We start from the raw sequence: 15,148 nt of genomic DNA on the forward strand, positions 1-15,148 counted from the left end.
CGAAAATTTGAAAGTGCAGTCCATGTATTTGTGAAAATGCTGCACAGGCGAATTCAGCTCGATCTCGGCTCGAACTGGTCCAAGCCGTTGACTGAACCGAGCTGAGTTGGCTAGTTAGGCTCGAGGACCGAGCCGATCCGAGTTGGAGCTGGGATTGGCTAATGGCGGACCCGAGTGAGCGGTGCCAAGCTGAACTTGGATAGACTCGTGTCCACCTCTAGTCCTAACTAGTACAGGTCCAGTAGACTATACTGATCACTGTCAAGTTTATGTTGACTTGGACCATCTGCATGTGACTTAGACCAGTTGCCAACCTTGAGTAGGAATGGTCAAGATCCCTATGGGAACCGTACATCTAACGAACCTAATTTCTAATCAGATCTGAATACGTTGACTCAAACCTGACTAGTCATGGACCCAATCCATGGACCTGAATTCGGGACCCTTCAAACCAGTCCTGAACTTTGCAGAGAGATATTAGTGCTGTCAACAGATTGGGTCCTATAATAATTATAACCGGGCTAACCAGTTTTGGATTGGTGGCGGATAGGCTGGTGTACCACACAGTGTGGGTACATGGCGTGTGAAGACGAGCGCTGAAACTCGAGCTCCAAGTTCTATTAACGATTCAAATGAGATGAAGGTTACATGGCCCGACAATGATGTATTTATCATATCCACACCGTTCATCCATTTGGCTAGATAATTTTAGATCTTGAACTCAAAATGAATAATTTTAAGGCTCAAGTGGATCACGAGACAAATAGCAGTGTGGACAATAATTCTCATCGTTAAAACATTCATAGGACCCACCATAGCGTTTACTTTCCATCCATATTCATAAGGTCACGCGGACCTGAATGAAGAGAGAAAACAAGTATTATATTAATACGAAATTTCTGTGAACCCTAAAAGGGTTTCAATGACGGGTGTTCAATCCTCCACTGCTTTTTAAAGTGTGGTCCAATTGATTTTTGGATTTGTCTTATTTTTCGGCTCAAGTGTTATGAAGATCTCACCAACTGGACGAACGGTTTGGAGATAACTTGTACCTTATGATGGGACCGACAGAACTTGGTAACTTCAACACACCAGCCACATCCATAGTCTGGTATACCAGCCAATCCGCTTACTTTTGGATCTTGCTGTTCAAATGAGATGAAAGTTACATGGCCCGACAATGATGTATTTATCATATCCACACCGTTCATCCATTTGGCTAGATAATTTTAGATCTTGAACTCAAAATGAATAATTTTAAGGCTCAAGTGGATCACGAGACAAATAGCAGTGTGGACAATAATTCTCATCATTAAAACATTCATAGGACCCACCATAGCGTTTACTTTCCATCCATATTCATAAGGTCACGCGGACCTGAATGAAGAGAGAAAACAAGTATTATATTAATACGAAATTTCTGTGAACCCTAAAAGGGTTTCAATGACGGGCGTTCAATCCTCCACTGCTTTTTAAAGTGTGGTTCACTTGATTTTTGGATCCGTCTTATTTTTCGGCTCAAGCATTACGAAGATCTCACCAACTGGACGGATGGTTTGGAGATAACTTGTACCTTATGATGGGACCCACAGAACTTGGTAACTTCAACACATCAGCCACATCCGTAGTCTGTGGTATACCAGCCAATCCGCTTACTTTGGGATGTTGCTGTTCTGGTCTAGCTCTTGAGTGCCTGGCCAAGGTTTAATTAGGCTCGACTAGCCATCAGACCTTTAGATCTGGATGTGGTCCACACGTTACATGGGGCCCAATGGATGGGATTAGTTACTGAAAGGCTTCAGTAGCTATCTTGCTACTGAAGTGACGTCACCAAGTTCTGTGGGGCCCACCGAATGGCTCTCAGGTCAAAGGTGACTCGGACCAGTTTCATATGATTATGTACAAGTCCAATCATGACTAGGAATGTTTAAGTATCCTGATGGGAATTACCATTCATCTAACCAACCCAATTTTTAATCAGATCTGAACCCGTGAAGCAAACCTGACCAGTTATGGACCCAATCTGTAGACCCAAATTCGTGACCTTTTAAACCGGTCCTGAACTCTGCATCAAGATATTAGGGCTGTCAACAGGTCCGGTTTGGATCTAGTCCTATAAGAACCATAACCAGGTTAATCAGTTTTGGATCTTGCTCATTTGGTCCAGTTCTTGAATTCCCACACTGGATTTAATTGGGCTGAGGGTACCATCAGGCCTTTTGATCTAAGTTTGGAGTTGGGTTTGAGACAAATACGAGCATTGACATGGTTGGGCCTACCCATTGGATGGATTAAAGTACCATACATATCTGCTGCTTTTGACGTCTATGATGTATAAACAGGCTCTATTACATGTGCGCCCTCTTTTTCTTTTTCTTTTTTCAAATCAAAATATATTTGTAAAGAGGGAACCATGTACAGAGACCACAGCCACTTTCGGGCTGCCAGAAGAAAAAAGACCTGGGAAGCCTATCATGTAGGGAAAACAGAAAATAAAGCTATGGATGGGCTAGGGCTGCACTAGACTGACAAAATCTCCTCCCTAAGATTACCAAGGCCCACTTTATCCAGAAAAATCAGCCCCCTGACATGAGGAGGAAGGTCCGATGAGTCCTTTGCAAATAAGGAGAGTTGCTGATCGGACCCCATTCGGGCTAAACCATCTGCTGGACCATTTCTTTGCCTAAGAACGTGGGAAAAAATTGACCTGACTTGCGGCGCTCAATCTTTGAATCCTCCGCATCCAATACATCCAATGCCAGCTCAACTTGAGAGCCCCGTTTAGGAGGCCCACCACTAACAAAGAATCCGACTCTATCTCCACGTTGACGAAGCCCAAAGCTCTACAATATGCAAGACCGTTGTAGACAGCTCGAAGCTGGGCTCTAGTATTGGATCCACACCCATAGGCCACCGAGAAAGCAAAAAAGAAATCACCAGAAGCTTCTCTGCACTCGTGTGTGCGCCCTCTTTTATTAGAATAGAATGCCTAATATATATCAAATTAACAAAAATTTAATATCAACACTCCCCGGAACGAACTGAACCCAAGTAGACCTGCCCCACCTGACTTTAACCAGGTCTATTACATGGACCCGACTTGAACACGACTAAGCCTGATTTTTAATTGGGCTAAAAGGTGAGACCCATGCTCAACCGATTTCTCAGTGGCTCTATGAATGGTTGGGTCAATCAGGTACCTTCAATTACGAGTAGCCATCCACCCCTGTGGATATGATTATAAGAGTGCACTCTGGTGGTAGCACCATAAGTAATGGTGGTACCAAGCTACTATGGACGCCTCGTGATGTTTGGATGATATCCGATCCATCCAAGAAGTGCGCCCCACCATGATGAAAATCTACCCCACCCAAAACCAAAATAAAACAGACCAAAGAACTCATGTAGGGCCCACCTAATGAATGGACTGGCAAGTTTTTGGGCGTTAGCTACAGTACTTTGATGGTGGGTACACTTATTGGATTGGGTGAGTTTTGACGTTTGTGCGCATCATGGTGGGACGCACCTCTTGGGCAGGTTGGATGTGGTCCACACATCACGTGGGACCCACTACAGAGTACCACGCAATATGATTGGTAGGTGTTATTTTGGTGAGGGTGGAAGTGAGCCAGATGGCGGACGTCACCTCTGATTAGCTCGCTTTAGGATGGATTGGCTTGTGTCCGGAGCTTAATAACAAATTGGTCTGGCCTTTGGGTGATCAAAGCCGTTGATATGGTGGCCCACCACATGCACAGGTTATAAATAAGCAAGCATTGCTACTTTATCTATGCATACCGCAACACCATGTGTCCTAAGTTAGCACCATCATATTGCAAGGCCCAGCAGGGATGTAAGTGGGCCGGGGCTTGGGCTTCAACCGGTGGCTTGGCCTGACCCATTTAAAATCAGATCGTGAACAAAGGTCTCGCCCATTGACAGTCCTGTCATCATAGGTCCCATCTCTCCTGGGGGCACCACACGCTCCCTACGTAGCCATGGTACAGTCTCCTGCATCTCTATTACACACGTGACTAGGGCTGTACACGAACCGAGTTAGCTCGGTTAGCTCGCTCGACTCGACTCTAAAAAGCTCGATTCAATTCCGTTCGAAGATTAGTTCGAGACAAGTCGAGCTGAGTTTTGGAGCTCGAAAAAATTTCGAACCAAGTTCGAGCTTGCCCAAGCTCGACTCGACTTGGATCAAACCGCAACTCGGATTGAACCAGTTTGGTGACTCGATTATTTTGATATTGATGTTGCTCACCAAGTGTTTGATGAAATGACTCGATGAAGTGTTGGTTAGTGGCAAGGAAGGTATGTATATGAAACAAATATCATTTTTTCTTGATTTTGATATTGCCTACAACGTGTTTGATGAAATACCTGTAAATCAGCAGCTGCCGTTTTACATACAGTAAGAAATTGAAAATGCACTCCATGTGTTTGTGAAAATGCCGCACAGGCTCGATCTTTGCTCGAACTCGGCTTGAACTGGCCTGTGCTGCTCACCGAACCGAGCCGAGTTCGAGTTCAAGCTGGGGTCAGCTAGTGGCAAGCCAAGTCGAGTTGTGCCAAGCTCAACTTGGTTCGACTCGTGTACACCTCTACACGTGACCATCTATAGGAAATTCAGAACTATTTATGTGGTGGGCCCGTGCAAAAAGACTGTGATTTGACAATCATAAACCCATTGATTGGCTCAATTTTAAATGTGGGTTTCATTCTCCCGGTGGCCCAGTAGGTCAATCAATACCAGGACCGCTGCCATCAAAGCATGCCACATGTGCAATGACGATGAAGGACGCGCATCGCGCTAAATGTGCCTTTGGCCCCACCATCGCTCCCTTTACCTTGTGTGTATGAGAACTAAAATTATAACTTGTGTGGCCTCTAGCAAAGTTGCAAGGTGGGTCCATCATCCTATAGTCACCTTTAAGCTTTTTCTAAATGGTTGTTTCACTTTAGGTAGTTAACCACTATTCAACAAACTCTTAAAAAATTATACATTTTTTTTATAAATTCCTGATTAAATATTAATTTAATATCGTGGGAGTTTGCCCTTAAGATTGAAGGGGTTATTTACTTCTTTAGATCAAGTACAAATTAACCGTCCATTGGTTTCCACTTAATTAATTGATTTGAGGAAAAACCAATATGAATTATTTAGATGTAGACAGTCTAAGTTTAGGTGATTGAGACATATTAAATGGATGGTTAGATGATTGAGTGCCTTGGTGAGCTTAGATGAAAAGTTAGGACGATCTAGATCTGAGGGTGGAAGGTATTTCCTAATGATCATATATATTAAAAGATGGGTGGTTGGAAACGACACTTGTTGCGTAGGCAGTCTGATGATTTCTCAAAAATTGAGAAGGTTTTCAAAATGGAAGCGAGAAAGAAAATTTCATCCTGAAGTATAAACTGTGGGGTCCATTATGATAGTTTACGAGAAATCCTATCCGTTCATATGATTTGCAGGGTCTTGATAAGGTAGAGTTTAAGAGATGGAGCAAATCAAATATCCGTGTGGGCGGCATGACAGGAATAACATAGTTTCAATCCTCGGTCTTCAGAACAAAAGAAAGTATTATTGGCTTCTTTGAATTACTAATAGGAGTCGTAGGGTTTTTCAGAGCGGCTGAGATCTAAAGTTTAATATCTCTCTTGGTTTGTGGGTGAACAGTATCTAGTTTTAAGGAGGGGTGAAAATAGTCCAAACGCTGAGTGTCAACGGAAATCTAATTTTTTGAACAGATGATAGTTGGCATGGTCCTTTGGATTTGAATGGTTGAAATTCTTTACGCGGAGGAGTCAAAAACCTCTCTTGAATTGGAAAAGAATCTAACTAAAGGGAAAAACAAAAACTAACGGTCTTGAACACGTTCATGTGCAGTATAAAACAGATTACGGTTTATTGTTTGAAAGTGAAGCGTTGAATAAGCTATATGTGGTCCACTGTTACGTTTATGATAAATCCACTCCGATCATCAGTTTTTTCATGTCATGTTTAGCCATGGACCCTAATGGTTAGTAGATCCAAATCTAAGGTGTGTTACACATTACAGTGCAATGCCTCCGGTTGAAACCCTTCTTTCTTTTCTTTTCTTACTTTTTCTTTATCTTTTTCTTTATCTTTATCTTTATCTTTTTCTTTTTCTTTTATTTTCTCTTTTTGTTTTTTGTCTACCAAATTCCTTCACACATGTATGTGCACACGTGTGAATATGGGTCCAATAGGTGACGTGTGCAGGTGAAACTCAATCAAAATATGTTTAGTTTTTGGGCTCAAGAATCCCCAGTGTGGTCCACTTGAGCCTTGAATCTTCCACGTTTTTGGGTTCATATTTTTATCCTAAAATGTCATGGAAAAATGGACGGACGGAATGGATAAAACACATGCATCACGGTGGGCTCCACAGAGCCCCAGCTATCGGACGCGGATTTCCTGCCAAAGCCTTTGGCTGCGCTGGGAACTTAGGTGGGCCCACTGTGATGTTTGTGAGAAATCCTCCCCCTCCATCCGTTTTGTGAGTTCATTTTAGGACATTTTACCAAAAATGAACCGTTTCCACAGCTCAAGTGAGCCTCGCTAAAGGAAAATGTGTTTAGGAAAATTCCTACCGTTGAAACCTTCCTGGGTTCAACAGTGACGTTTAGATGCCATCCATACCATTAATAACATCATTCCCATTGGGATGAACTGTAAACAAAAATATTAGCATGAATCAAAATTTATGTGGCCCCACTAATATTTCAACCGTGGACATTTAATTATCACTTTTTCGGCTCACCTGAGCTTTGGATACGGTTCATTTTTTACAACATTTCCTAAAATGAACTCACGAAAGGGCTTGACGGGCAGGATTTTTCACAAACATGTATTTTTTATATTTTGTCTAATGTCCTAAAATGATCTCAAAAATGGACTAACGGTGTGAATATAATAAATACATCATTGTGGGCCCATGTAACTTTGATCTCCAATTCGTACAACTTGGAGCTCCCAGAGCGTCGGCGCTCAGCTTTGCACGACACGTATGTACACCAGCTATATCTGCTGGTGTATTAATGTCAGCAAGTTCTGTGGGTCAAATCATGGGGCATGTGTTATATCCAAACCTCCCAACCATTTGGCGAGCTCATCTTAAGGCTTGAGCTGAAAAAATAAGACATATATAAAGAACAAGTGGACCACATTGCAAAAAAAAAGTAGGGGATTGAGCATACGCCATCTAGAGCTGGGCATCGGACCGAGTCGAATCCGATTGGGCCCAACTCGACCAGGTCCGAGTTTTGCATGGCCTGACCTGAACTCGGTCAGATCCGGGACCGAGTCCAGGTCCTCTGACCCAATCCGATCCTAAACCCTGCTGACTTAGACCGATCCGAGTTCGACTCGGTCAGGAAACCGAGTCGGATCGGGTTGGGCAAGGTTCGGACCGTCCATTTTTGCCAACGGTGTGGAAATCATTATTCTCACTGTTTCTTATGGTGAGATCTACTTGATTATTAGATATACTTAAAATTTAGCATCAATCCCTCAAATAATCTGAAAAAACTGATGGACGGTGTGGATAAATCAAAAAAAAAAAAAGAAGATGGGCCCCACATAGTTTACTCAATGGATAAAATATCTCACCGTGAAATCAGCTTCTCGAAGAAGCTTTGTATGAAGGGTAGTGGATTGTGTACTGAGTAACTCAGTACGGTAAGCATACTGAGTAACCTCCATGGGCCCCAGTGGCATTCATGCATTTTATCCACTCCGTCCATCTCTTTTGAAACATAATTTTAGGGCATTATCCCAAAAATGGAATATATCCAAACCTTAGATGGACCACACCACCGGAAACAGTGTGAATTGAACATCTACCATTGAAAAATTCTTGGTGACAACAGAGGGTTTAGATCAAGCTGATATTTGTGTTTTCCCTTCATCCATGTCTTTCTGATCTTATGAACAGGTTGGATGATAAATAAACATCATTAAGGGCCTTAGAAAATTTTCAACGGTTGAAATCAATACTTCCACCTTTTTCAGTGGTGGTCCACTTAAGTTTTGTATATGCATCAATTTTGGGTTGAACCCATAAAATGATCTGGCAAAATGAATGGACTGCGTGGATGAACTACATGCATTCGCGATGGGCCCAACTGAGTTTACTCAGTACGATGAGAGCGTAGTAACTCAGTGCGCAATCCAAGAAGTATTGCCTAATATAGGCTATATAGCTAACCCCAGCTATACGTAACTGCTCTAGGTATGTGTCGTGGGAAGACGAGCACTGACGCTCCTCGAGCTCCGAGTTGTACGAACGGTTCAAAGGAGATCAAAGTTTTATGGGCCCCACAGTGATGTATTTTTTATATCTACACCGTTCATCTATTTTTAGAGATCGTTTTAGAGTATTATCCAAAAAAAGAATTATGTCCAAAGATCATCTGGACCACACCATTATATAGCAATGGAGATAATGATTTTCACCATTAAACAAGTTATAGATCCACATAATGTTTCTTTTCCATCCAATCTGTTCATAAGGTCACAAAGACTTGAATGAAGAGGAAAAACAAATTTCATATTGATCCAAAACTTCTATGAACCCAAAAAGAGTTTCAATGGTGGACGTTCAATCCCCACTGCCGTCTGTAGTGTGGTCCACTTAATAGTTAGATCTATCTTTCTTTTTTCCCTCAAGCCTTAATAAGATATTGCCAAATGGATGGACGGTTTGGATATAACACATACCTCGTGATCAGACCCACAAATCTCACTAACGTTACACCAGCTAATCTGCTTCGTACACCACCCAATCCCCTTCTATCAGTTTGGGTCTGACTGACAAGACGACAGCCTGTAAATACCTGCTTCCGCCAACCATCCTTCAACGATTCGGATTGCGTACTGAGTAAACTTTGTTGGGCCCACCGTGAATGTATATGATCTATCCACGTCGTCCATCCGTTTTTCCATCTTATTTTAACGGTTGAGACCAAAATTTAATCATACCTAAAGATCAAATGGACCATACCAAAGGAAAAAAGTTGGAATAATGATTTCCATTGTTGAAACCTTTTTAGGGCCCACAATGATGTTTATTTCTCGTCAAACCTGTTCATACGATCATACAGACACGGATGAAGGGGAAAAAGCAAATACAAGATTGATCCAACACTTCCGTGGCCCTAAAGAAATTTTCAATGGTAGATATTCAATTCACACTATTTCCTGTGGTGTGGCCCATTTGAGGTTTATATATACTTCATTGTTTTGCTCAAGCCTTAAAATTATCTGGTAAAGTAGATGAATGGTGTGGATAAAATACATAAATCACAGTGGACCCCACAGAATTTACTCAGTACGCTTAGGGTACTGAGTTACGCAGTACACTATCCGCTTCCCTTCTTCAATCAACGCTACTACGACTCTCTTCCGTACACAGCTATACACCATTTCTCAATATATGTACCTCTCTCCAACAATAAATCACATGAAGCTTCTGAACCCAATGGCAGAAAATGAGGGATTTGATCTACCAGAAGATATCCAGCTAGCCTTCTTCTTCAACAGAAAGGGAGAGACGTATATATAGACAAATAAACAGATATAAAGAGAGAGTTGGGTTTTTTGGCGCTGAATGAAAAGGCTAGGCGGTAAAACTTTTTTTTTTCGAAAATATGTGTGGGCGGTAAATCTTTATAGAGAAAGAGAATTTTGCGAAAATAAAGAGATATTTACATCCCAGGTCGAGTCGGGTCAGGTCGGTTCAGACCCTTTCGGTCCGAGTTTTCGGATCAGTTCTGTCCGGATACACCATTATCCAAACCCGACCCGAAAAAAGATCGGATATAGATTTACAGACTCGATCAGGCCGATCTAGGCCGTCGGTTCTATTCGGAACAATACCGAGTCGGGTCGGATTGGGTCAGACCCACCGGATCGGGTCCAACATGCCCACCTCTAGTGCCATTAAAACCCTTTTGAAGGTGACAGAAGTTTTAGATCAATATGAGATCTTTTTTCCTCCTCTTCATCTTTGTATTTTTTAACCTTATTAACAGATTGGATGGAAAATAAACGTTATGGGGGCCCTACGAATTTTTTAACGGTGAAAATCATTATCCTCATTGCTATTTTTGATGTGATCCATTTGAAATTTCAATATGATTAATTTTTTGTATAATGCTCTAAAATAATCTCGAAATATGGATGAAAAGTATAGATATAATAAATACATCATTGTGGGGCTCATATAATTTTGATCTCATCTGAACCGGTCCTGGAGCTAAGGCGCGCCGGCGCTCGTCTCACACAATATTTACACCAGCCTATATAGCTGATCTGTGGTACACCAGCCAATCCGCTTCCCCTTGGAAATGTCCACTAGCAGCAGGGACTAAAATCAGTGTATCGGAAATCGTATTATTCACTGACGATTCATGATGGATGATGATACGCATGAAATAGAAGAAGCGAACACATCGACCAACGCCTCCCCCCGACAGAGTTGCCTAACCCCGCGTAGGCAAGCACTAGCCGATTCCATGATGGAATCGGTCAAAGCATACGTTTCCAAGCTCAGACCTGGAGATCCACCCACCATCTACAAAGTCCCACAAATAATCCGGCAAGAAAAAGAGGTTGCCTATGAGCCTCAGATCGTGTCAATCGGCCCATACCATAACGGCAAGGAGAAGCTACAAGCCATGGAAGAGCACAAATGGCTGTACCTACATTCGTTCCTCTCCCACAACACCAAATATAAGTTGGAGCACTACCTCAAGGCGATGTCGGAATGGGAGGATGAAGCGAGAAGTTGCTACTACGACAATGTCGACCTGCAGGTGGGCAACGAGTTTGTGAAAATGATGGTGCTTGATGCTTGCTTCATTGTCGAGCTCCTTCTCAGGTTCCATCAACTGTTGTTACTTCTCGAGGAACATTGGGAGGAGTTCGAGGAAAACGAGGAGGGTCTCGGTCTTATTTCTGCAATAGATAAGTTCTTTTTACATTCAAATGGCTTCAAAGACCCGGTACTTGATTCGATTAGGATGGTGTTCCTTATAGCGTTTGATATGCTCCTCCTTGAAAATCAAATTCCTTTCTTCGTTCTGCAGCGTATTCTCGAAATGGCTTATCCAAATAAGGAACCACATTTCCTTGCGGAGAGCGCCCTCCATCTCTTCGATCAAATCATGACTAGGAATAATGAAATTCAGATCAAGGATTCCTATCATCATCTACTCCATTTATTCCTCTCGCATTTGAAACCAACACTAACTCATAGTAAGGAGGAGCCCAACCTTTCGTGCAGTCCTAAAATCAAGCTCAAGCCCAACCTTTCGTGCAATCCTAAAATCAAATCCGTCCTCAACAAGTACTTGAAGAATCTACTCATCATCTTCCTCCCATGTTCAAATAAGGCCCCGTCGCCTATTCCTGAACGGGCGAGATGATCCCTTGCGCGACTGACCTCCAACTTGCGGGGGTCAAGTTCAAGAAGATTAAGAAATCGAATAACATCTTGAACGTGAAATTTCGCCACGGGGTGTTGGAAATCACGCCCTTCAAGATACATTACTACAGCGAAGCTCTCTTTCGGAACCTCGTAGCATTCGAACAATGCTACCCAGGAGCAGATACCTACTTCACGACTTACCTTATGTTCATGGATTTCCTTCTCAAGACGTCCAAGGATGTGGCGCTGCTCCATCACAATGGGATCATAGATAATTATTATCACGGAAGCGATGATGATGTGGCCAATCTATTCAACCGGCTCTGCACTGGGGCATTCCATACTTTCGAGGGAAGCTATCTTTCGGATCTACATGACAATGTGCAAAAACATTGCGAGAACAAATGGAACATGTGGCGGGCGAGCTTGAAGCGCGATTATTTCACCAATCCATGGTCTGTTATTTCTTTTATCGCAGCTTTGTTCCTCCTCCTGCTCACCTTCACCCAAACGTTCTTCACCGTCTTTCCTTATTACGGACCACGGTCCTAGTTCTTGATCATCATGTTTTAATGGTTTAGATTATTTTGATTTTTCTCATTTGTGTTTCGCTACTTGTGTGTGAAAAACATTACTGTAGAATATAAATCTATCTTCATTTTCTTTTAAATCTGGTCACTCATCCCCACTCGTTCATGTTCAGTCAATTGTACTGATCCCAATCAGGTTCAAATTGACTCAGATCAGTTGCATATGACTCAGACGAGTTCCCTATCATGACTACCAATTGTTAAAGTCCCTTCATATACATTGATAGGCCTTCTCCTGAAGCCTTAAGCTTCTAGAGAAAGTGGTGATTTGACGTGGTTACCAGCTTTTACAGTAAGTGGTTGTTTGATTTAGTATTAGAGGCAAAGGTCTCAGTTCAAGTTTCAGGAGCAGCAAATATACCTTGATGTTATATTCTCCCATTAAAGGTGCGCTAGGAAAATAAAGTCCGGCCAAAGGAATAGGAAATCAGTGTTGGGATGTTGGGAAGCAAATATAAATTCAATCAAATAATGCGAAATCAAACACAAATAAATCACATAGAGAACAGCCAAATTTTACATTTAAAAACAAAAAAAAAAAAAATCCTCATGGGAAAAAATCACGACACAAAGCATTAAACAATTTACTATGAAAATGATATTATAAGAGATGGGTTGGACTCACCGATTTAAATTACTCCAAAATTATTTTCCAAAACCTTAATTAGCTTTGTTCCGGAAAACCTTAGAAATGTATTAACATTCACTTAGAATACCATAATCCCAATTATAGCCGATATATATACTATCACGACCTGAATTAGAAACAAATCACGCAGTTATGCAGTTCCGTGTGCTTCGTCGATGGAACCTTCAATGGCATCGATAGACATCGAATCCCAACCAATGACAACGAAGACCCCTTCGATTGTATGAGTAGCAACTCCAAAACTATACAACAAGCAATTCAGATTTTCTTGAATTTTCTCGATAGAATTAAGTGATCTGTCAATGAGATCGACAAAACCTTTATCTCAATCAGATTGAAGACATATGACAACAAACCCAAAATTAAACAGACTAAAAACCACATGCAGGGCCACTATAGAGTACCACTGGAGCGCATTATGATTGGTTAGTGTTATTTTGGTGAGGGTTAGAAGTGAGCCAGATGGTTGGACGTCAACTCTGATTAGCTCGCTTTAGGATGAATTGGGCATGTGTCCGGAGCTTAGGAACAAAATGGGCTGGCCTTTGGGTGATCAAAGCCGTTGATCCGGTGGCCCACCAGATGCACAGGTGATAAATGACCAAGCATTGCTACTTTATCTATGCATACCGCAACACCATGTGTCCCAAGTTAGCTCCATCGGATTGCTTGGCCCAGGATGTAAGTGGGCCGGGTTGGACATCAACTGGTGGCTTGGCCTGACCCGTTTAAAATTAGGTCCTGCGCAAAGGCCTGGCCCATTAACAATCCTGTCACCATGGTGCAGTAGTTCCTGCATCTCCACCACACACGTGACAATGGCCCATGTGTCTAGAACCATCTACAGGGAAATCAGAACTATTTATGTGGTGGGCCCCACTTGAGCAGGCCATAAGCGCGAAAAGACCAATTTGAAAATCATAACCCATCGGTTGTCGCAATTTTAAACGTGGGTTTCATTCTCCCGACGGCCCACTGGGTCAATGAATATAAGGACCGATGCCATCAAAGCATGCCACATGTGTGGTGACCATGAAGGACACGAACGTACTAAATGTACCTTTGGCCCTCCATGCGGGTGGATCCTTGACTTTGAGGCCTACCATGATGTATGTGCCTTGCATCCATGACGTCCATTTGTCTCGACAAAACATTTTATATAGAGCACGATCCAAAAACGAAGTAGATCCAATTTTCAGGTGGAGCACGCCACACTAAAACCGTGGTGATTGACAATTAAAAACTTTGTGGGCCACAAAAGTTTTGGATCAAGCTGATGTTTGTGTGGTCCTCTCATCCAAGTCTTTGTGATGTTATCAACGGGCAGATGGCAAATAAACATTCCGATGACCCCCAATAAGTTTTTAACGGTGGGTATTCAACCATCACAATTTCTTGTGATGTGGTCCACCTAAGATTTTGATTTACTTTATCTTTTATATCATGTTCTAAAATGATATGAAAAAATAGATGTGTTGGCCAGGGTGGTCAGCAGAGAGAAACCAAAGTCATGCTCAATTTCTATTGGTATTCAAACTTGAAGGGCCGTGTTTGTTAACACTGAATTTTTGCACTTACCGTGGAATGAGAAAATTTTCCGTATTTAGTGGTGTTTGTTAATGCATTGTTAACGCGGAAGACGGAAAGCGCTAAATAGTTTTTCACTGAATTCTTTCAGTGATAGGAGTCTGGCTTAATGGTGAACATGGAATGCGCTCCGTGATTTTTCATTAAACAAAAATTTTTTTACTTCCAAAAGTATCCCTTTTTAAGTTACTATGAAAATTTTTTTCTTTTAAATTATTCGCGCAGTACAAAATTAACCTTTAACATGTGAAACTTCTTTATGCCCCACCATGATTTGTGTGTTTGATCCACACCATCCATCAACTTTTTCAGATAATTAAAGGGATTGAGTTCAAAATTGAAGCATATCCAAAGATCAAGTGGATCATACCAGAGGAAACAGTGGGGATAATGATTTCCATCGTTGAAACCATTCTAGGCCCCACATTGATGTTTATTTGTTATTCGACCTGTTCATTATATCCATACGGGCATGGATGAAGGAAAAACACAAATATAAGTTTGCTCCCTAACTTCCATGGCCCCCCAGAAAATTTCAACTGTAGACCTTCAAATCAACTGTTTCATGTGGGTGTGGTCCATTCGAACATTCTATATACTTCATTTTTGTGCTCAGGTCCTAAAATTATATGATAAAATTAATGGAAGGAGCGGATCAGATACATAAATCATGGTGGACCTCACAAATTTTAATTACTACGCAATCTGCTTCCGTCGTACACCAGCCAATCTGCTTCCTGGATGGACGTGGATATTCTTTGAAGGCATTCCGCATGAGGTTCCTGCGAAACCTAGCTGAGGCTCAATGTGATGTTCGTGAGAAATCTACCCCGTCCATACATTTTATCAGCCCATTTTAG

The 15,148-nt window shown here is 41.9% G+C and overlaps 2 protein-coding genes across 2 annotated transcripts; both read left to right on the forward strand.

The window, feature by feature from the left end:
- The first annotated feature begins 10,446 nt into the window (after positions 1–10,446).
- On the forward strand, positions 10,447–11,460 carry LOC131231781 (UPF0481 protein At3g47200-like). The gene has a single exon (XM_058228086.1). The coding sequence runs from the start codon at positions 10,447–10,449 to the stop codon at positions 11,458–11,460; it is 1,014 nt and encodes a 337-aa protein (XP_058084069.1).
- LOC131231782 (UPF0481 protein At3g47200-like) lies at positions 11,457–12,014 on the forward strand. The gene has a single exon (XM_058228087.1). It carries the CDS (start codon positions 11,457–11,459, stop codon positions 12,012–12,014), a length of 558 nt encoding a protein of 185 aa, XP_058084070.1.
- Positions 12,015–15,148: the final 3,134 nt, after the last annotated feature.

The sequence above is a fragment of the Magnolia sinica genome, chromosome 17 (assembly GCF_029962835.1).
Source record: "Magnolia sinica isolate HGM2019 chromosome 17, MsV1, whole genome shotgun sequence".
In the NCBI taxonomy this organism is placed as follows: domain Eukaryota; kingdom Viridiplantae; phylum Streptophyta; class Magnoliopsida; order Magnoliales; family Magnoliaceae; genus Magnolia; species Magnolia sinica.

Excerpts from the sequence above, each read along its gene's own strand:
- LOC131231782 (XM_058228087.1), top strand. The coding sequence starts at position 11,457 with ATGATCCCTTGCGCGACTGACCTCCAACTTGCGGGGGTCAAGTTCAAG.
- LOC131231781 (XM_058228086.1), top strand. The coding sequence starts at position 10,447 with ATGGATGATGATACGCATGAAATAGAAGAAGCGAACACATCGACCAAC.